The sequence below is a fragment of the Rattus norvegicus genome, chromosome 4 (genome assembly GCF_036323735.1).
Source record: "Rattus norvegicus strain BN/NHsdMcwi chromosome 4, GRCr8, whole genome shotgun sequence".
In the NCBI taxonomy this organism is placed as follows: Eukaryota; Metazoa; Chordata; class Mammalia; order Rodentia; family Muridae; genus Rattus; species Rattus norvegicus.
Genome location: NC_086022.1, coordinates 171,494,873 through 171,501,532, shown reverse-complemented (window position 1 = coordinate 171,501,532; position 6,660 = coordinate 171,494,873). Strand labels below are relative to the sequence as shown.

Here is a 6,660-nt window from a genome sequence, read left to right as displayed (position 1 = left end):
CCCTGCCTCACTTGCTCAGGCAGTGACCCCAGCCCGAGAGAACAGTAGGGCGCAACGCTCGACTAATATCGCAAAATTAAATACTCAAATGGCTGTGCAGCTAGTGAGCAGGACTGGGGTGCCGCATCTGTACCCCAATGAACCCTTGAAAAACTGCATAACATGCCTATGGCCAGGCAAAGGCTCAGTTGGTCTAGAGTTGAAAATTCTTCCCTACTGCGAAGATACCTAAGATGTCACAGCATGGGGCCTTTCTCCCCCAGCTCCTCCGTCCATCCATCTGGGCAGCGAGGAGAACACTACAGCTCTGTCCGTGGATCAAACCTCAACGGCCAGTGGTCAGGGCCAGCAAGTAGATCAGAGAAGGAAAGGCAAACCTTTGTTTGTGGTAACTGCCCTCTGCATGGACATGTGCCCGGGGTCTGGCTCGCAAACATAGGGTGGCCACAATTTCTGCACCAGAACAGCATCCTGCTGTAGCACAGCCAGGACCGAGAGTGGAGGGAAACTGCCCACGCTGTGTGGATATTATCTGGAAGGAATGAATACTTGGGCGAAGTCCCAAGTCAAGTTTGGTCCCAAGCCATCCCACCTTTTCCAGCCCCCTCCCGCCGGTTCCTCCCCTTTCGGCTGCTCAAGTCCCTATAAAAACAGCTCAGCCTTCCCCAGCAGCATGTAGGAGCCTCTCCCCTCTGCTGTTGCGCCAGACACAGAGGCAGACTCACAGGACACCCGAGACATCATGAAGAGCCTGCTCCCTCTGGCCATCCTGGCTGCGCTGGCCGTGGCAGCCCTGTGCTATGGTGAGAAACCTCTCTCCCCGCTGTCTGTGGGGTTTTCCCTTCCAACCTCAGGCTTCCCTTCCCGGTTACTGTCACTCTCCCCTCCGTCCTCATCTCTCCCGTTCTCTATGACAAGCCAGAGTATCGCGAAGTAACTTTCCCTGTTTCCACGGTCACGGGTCATTCCAGAGCATCTGTTTTGTATTCTCTATATCCCAACGGGTGTGAGCTATTTTTACAGGGGAGCCCTTTCGGGGATAAATCCACACACCTGGAAACCAAGATGTTTCCAGGGATGTGCCAGTTCCCGCCGCTATAACCTTACTTTAAGAACTCTTCTCGGACTTGAGCATCGATGGATTAAGGATACTGCGTGGGTCATTTACTTTAAGAAAATAAGTTCTCATGGCAAGTATTAGAGAGAGCCTTTTTTAGGAGCAGAAGAAATACCATGTGTTTGGTGTGTTTATTCAGCGAGTTTATTTTTAAAAGAAACTTTAGAGCTGAATTTTTAGAAAAGCATCCATTTCACAATTGTTTGCAAAGGATAATTTTTTTCCTGCTACCTATATGTCGTTAAGTCATATGTGATTTGTTCACGGGGTTGAAGCCAAATCACTTACCTAGTTCTGCTTAAATTGTTTTGGTTATATCTAGTTGTTAAAATCTAAATTGCATAAACGGCTCTAATGTTTCGGCTCTCGATTTTTGAATTATTCATAAACCTTTCTGCATATGTTCTTGCTTTCCTTGTCCCTTTCTCATTTCTCGGGCAGACAGACACTTATAAACACAGTCTCTTCTTCCCACCTTGCCCTCTGGGCTCCTTGGAGAGACATAGAAAGAAACACTCGCTTTGACGTCCTCTCCGCCCTGGCTCCGTGCCCAGTTTTGAGCAGGGAGAGGGAGCCGGTGGTTTCTGAGGCTGCCAATTTAACACCCGTCCTTAAGAGCTGTTCCGAACCCTCTTAGAAGCTGTCTGGGTCACGCAGCTCAATAACTACCCTGGAGCTCCCTGAACCGAGCTGTTGCTGTATACCCAACTTTAACTCCCTTCAGTCCAGTCTCAAAACGGCCGCTGAGTACATCGATGAGAGGGCGTTCTAGAAACTCCTTGTGACACAGAGCGCATGGACCTGTGAGTTATGTCTGAGAATTTCAGTGGCCTCAGGAAATCTTAGCCCCAACTGTCAACTACCTCCAATCTCAGCAGATGGGCAAGGATGGAGACACCCAAAACAAAGATATAAATAAATTATTCATAATTCCTATATGACCAGAATTTCCTAACAACCACCTTGCTAAATGCGCCCCTACCATCTTTTCGCCTCTTCTTTTCCCATTCCACCTCTGCATTTAGAAAATGACTGCATGTGGCAAAAAAAAAAAAAAAAAAAAAGCCTAAAATGAGTCTTTCTTTTGAATTCCAGAATCTCACGAAAGCATGGAATCCTATGAAGTCAGTAAGTAGATGCTTGGCTATTTTCTTTAAGTCGCTTGCATTAAAGAGTATCACCCCATTTTTTTAAAGCTAAATTGCTGGTCAGGTCTGTGATAGAGAGAAAAGGGAGGAGTGGGTCTCTTTGGAAGAACTGAATTTTAAAACCCAGTGACTAAAACTGTCCAAGTAAGCAACAGTGAACACTTTAGGCTGTGTAACATGACATGAAACTGTATCCAGAACACTTGGAAATGTTACGTTGACATCACATCGGCCACATGATGGAAAATGAGGAGTAATGTCAACTGAGAAGGCATAGAAAGAGAGCCGCCATCTGGGAGACCACAGGCGTCAGCATTAGACTGTGTGCCCGAGTAGAAGACTCGGAAAGTCTGGCTACAGCTAGACGTAGAATGACATTTTCATAGTTTTGTTTCGTTGGTCAATTGGAAGGGTTTAATTTTTCTTTTCTGGTTTGGTTTTTGACTCAGGGTCTACTGTAACTCAGTTGGCCTCCAACTCGGCACAATTGAGGATAACTTTTAAACTCCTCACCTTCCTGTCCCCACCTTCCAAGTAGTGGGATGACAGGTGTGCGTCCCCCAACCCCCTCCGGAGCCTCCATCCAGAGTTTAATTTGTTCCTCATTTGCATACTGTTTAACATGTTCCTATGCCTGTGGTACAAAGGGTGAGAACAATTCTCTTAAATACATTTAAAAACACATCGAAGATTTTACTAAAAGTAGCAAAGGGTTGCACAAAGGCAAAGCAGATAAGACTTGTGGCCTGTGTCATAAGTCCCCAAGACACATAAACGGTTACTCATTTCCTTTGATCATGCACTTTATAAAGTCAGGTTTTATACTCTATGTTTTTGCCTAGTTCCAGTTTTGCAAAATGTAGGAGATTAATGAGATTTCAGATGTATTTGGCCCTTGGACTATTTATAAAATGTTTTCATCAAATGTTCCCATAAAAGTAATTTGCTTATTTTTCTGTTTTAGGTCCCTTCACCAACCGGAGAAATGCCAACACCTTTATATCCCCTCAGCAGAGATGGCACGCTAAAGCCCAGGAAAGGTATGTCCTGGAACTCGATGGGGGTAGCCATTCTTCCCAGGGTCGTAGCCTGGATCTGGACAGAGTGTGGAAGACGGTTCATCACTATTTCTACGTCTTGGACTCAAAGAATTTGAAAAGCAACACAGAACGAAATGGAACACTTAGAAACGATTTTGCTTTGGGCTTAGAAAGGAGACATGGAGGAAGAAAAAGGAGACAGAAAGAAAGCTTCTGCTTTTATTCATGAAAATAATACCCAAATCAAAGCCTGCTTCCCTCCCCCGTGCCTGCTCTTCAGATACCTCTCGCACTGAGCGAAGGGCTCTCTAGTCCGTCTCTCCCCCAACCCCCACCAACCTTTTACTGACTAGATATGCATGCAATCTTTCTACCATGCAATTGTGTCTCTTTCTCTATTCTCCAGAGTCCGGGAACTCAACAAGCCTGCCCAGGAGATCAACAGGGAGGCCTGTGATGACTACAAGCTGTGTGAGCGCTACGCCCTGATCTACGGGTACAACGCCGCCTACAACCGCTACTTCAGGCAGCGCCGAGGAGCCAAATAAGAGCGCAAGGAAACAGTCGCTTTGTTACGGAGTCTGGTTTCATATTCCCCTGCAGTAGCATTACCGATACACAGATTCGTGTGCGTTGCTTGTTCCTCACATGATCTTCTGTCTGGCTGGGCCACTCCTTCCTTCCGCGGGTTGAAAGTAATGAAAGAGCAGTATTAAGAAATGTGTTTATATATAATAAAATTCTGGTTTGATACTTTCACGTTGTGAAACCAGGTTTTTTGGGGGTGGGGGGATGCTAAGATATTTTAAATCATAGCCAGCGTAACCAAGAGAAGGAGCTATGCTGATCTTGTGTGTACTGTGCGGTGGAGGGGTGGGTACCACAGAGAAAGGAGAGTTCGCTTCATCTATATCCCATCTCTTGTGCATTTAAAAACAAATCACCAAGGTACCAAGGCCATGTAGAAAAAGAAAATGAAAATGAAAAGACAGCAATGGAAAACACATGGTAAGATAGAGGACTTCAGTCAAATTATGTCCATAATCACATGTGGGAATAGTCTATGCAACCCAGTTTTAAGCATCTCCACAAGTTGGTATGGTGTGTGGCTTTTCTTAGTAGGTACAACACACATACATACATGCCCTCACGCAAGCACATACATGGGCAAGTCTTCCTACCCAAGATAGGGAACCCATGACAGATCGATGCTTGCAGACCATTGAATTTCTACTGGGGTCACATACGGAGGTGTGGGACAGGGTTACTTAAAGGAGTAGAAACAACTCCAAAGCAGTTTCATCACTGAAAAGCCCACCCCAAGGAGCAGTCTCCTCTGAGCAGCACAGCTTGTCAGTGTCCCCTCCGCCATTGTCTCCTGCCTCCACGGTCTTCCTGCCTCCAAGGCAGCTTCCTCAGTCAGGCGGAGCCTGTTCATATCCCAAGTCTTATTCTGGAAACGAGATCTCAATCAGAGGAAACTGGGATGCCACCCTTGGTATATTTCACAGTATGTTTTTATCATTCTTTTTAAAGATTTGCTTTGAGTTATGTGTGTGTGTATGGGGGAAGGGCACATGCTAGCGAAGGCGTCCATCTGAAGTGAGCCACCTTGCCATAGTCAGAACCTTCTCCCAAAGCAAATCATACCCCAAAGCTGGTCAACACAGGAGGGATAAGGTATCCATACTAGCACTTCCTGGTCTTAGGATCGTCTCTTCTTCAACTCGACAAGATTAGCTAAAGTAAAATTTTAAGGATTCACAGTCCTCTCCTGGATTCATTTGCTCCCTTACCGTGGCACCTTGCTTAGACTACTGATTATCTGTTCACCTGCCGGGGCTCTGTCTCGTTCTGGAAGGCCTACTGAAACAGATGCCATCATCCAACTGATTACTGCTAGATAAACGTCTTCCACGCCCCTCCCCAGTAATTAATTCCCAGGCTTCTATGTCATTTGGAGCAAAAGAGGTGGATCCAGTCTGGGGGTTCAGCCTGTGATTGCCCGCAAGCTAAGTAGAATGTATTATAGCCTCGAATCAGCAAACATTTCAGATGAGAAGAAGGTGTAAGCCAGCAGCTAAGGCGTGAAAGCAAGAGAGGCAGGGTTTATTCCCATCTGTAGCTTCAACTGTGTGATTCTACCCAGTGGATCTGGAGAGCCTGGTTCACAGAGTGGAAATCCTCACTACAGAACACAGAAAGAGCTCCACGTAACTCCAAAAACACTTGGGAACTTCAGGTCCTTCATTCTGGGAGGCTGGGTAGCAAAAGAAGTCAGGGTCTTCCTCATAGGGTAATCAACCCTGTTCATCAGGAAAAGGCGGGGCTTCCGCAAAAGCAGGAAACAGACGCTTGATGCCAGCAAAGCATCTCCTGCTACCTCTCAGATGGGCGGTGATAGTAAACGGATGAAGCAAACCCAAAGACGACAAAGTGAGCAAAGTGGGGTTCTATGTGCCCAGGTAAGTTAGACACTGGGGTCACCAGATGTGCTGAGAGTTAGGGAAGCCTACAACAGGCAATCGCTCAGAAGGAGACAGCATCCATTAGTGGTGGCCTCGGAACCAGTCACAGCCACAGGGTCTGTAGCGATCACAGACCTTTCTGGGAGGTGTGAACTATCGCCACCAAGAGCTGACGATGAAGGAAACATTATACAGATGGAAAGGAGATTTCTATTGCATGAAAACTGGAAAATATATTTCCATCAAACCAACACAGCACCCTGGGAGTAAGTAGAACCTCTCCGTGATCATTTTTCCCCTGAAAAGGAGACCAACCAAAAGAGTCCTGGAGAAGCTGCTCCTGGAACATCCTGTATGGAGCCAGTGCGAGAAGAGACGGTAATGCCTCGGTTCTCAGCCTGTGGGTCATGATCCTTTGAGGTCAAAGGTCATTTTCACAGGAGTCCCCTAAGACAATCGGAAAACTCAAAATGTTTACATTATGATTCATAACAGTAGTGAAATTATAAAGTAGCAAAGAAATAATTTTATGCTTGGAGGTTACCACAACATGTAGAGCTGTACTTATTAAAGGGTCGCAACACTGGGAAGGTTGAGAGCCGCTGCTCTAAGAGAAGGGAGTCTTGCTGGTACCATATTGTCAGTGTCACAATGTCTATTTCAATTATGACTTTCATAATTACAGGTTAATACATCTTACCATCTTAAGCCACATTTGTGGAATTTTATTTCTAAAATAGTGTAATTAATGACTTGACGATGTCGTGAGGAAGGCAAGGACACAAACCTGCAAAAAAAATTTTTTTTAATTTAAAAATTAAAAGAAAAAATAAAAAGGGATGAAGCCCCAGAGTGAGATGAAGTGGCTTGAGACAGCTGATACGCAT

At 45.7% G+C, this 6,660-nt stretch overlaps 1 protein-coding gene across 2 annotated transcripts; it reads left to right on the top strand.

The window, feature by feature from the left end:
• The first annotated feature begins 644 nt into the window (after positions 1-644).
• Mgp (matrix Gla protein) lies at positions 645-4,061 on the top strand. Of its 2 annotated transcripts, NM_012862.2 has the most exons (4): positions 729-803; positions 2,213-2,245; positions 3,230-3,305; positions 3,712-4,051. In NM_012862.2, the coding sequence occupies exons 1-4, from the start codon at positions 743-745 to the stop codon at positions 3,851-3,853; spliced, it is 312 nt and encodes a 103-aa protein (NP_036994.2). In that variant the 5' UTR covers positions 729-742; the 3' UTR covers positions 3,854-4,051. The 2 variants fall into 2 exon arrangements, with proteins under 2 accessions (XP_063141669.1, NP_036994.2); XM_063285599.1 differs by having other exon boundaries at positions 645-803; positions 3,230-4,061.
• The last annotated feature ends 2,599 nt before the right edge of the window (positions 4,062-6,660 follow it).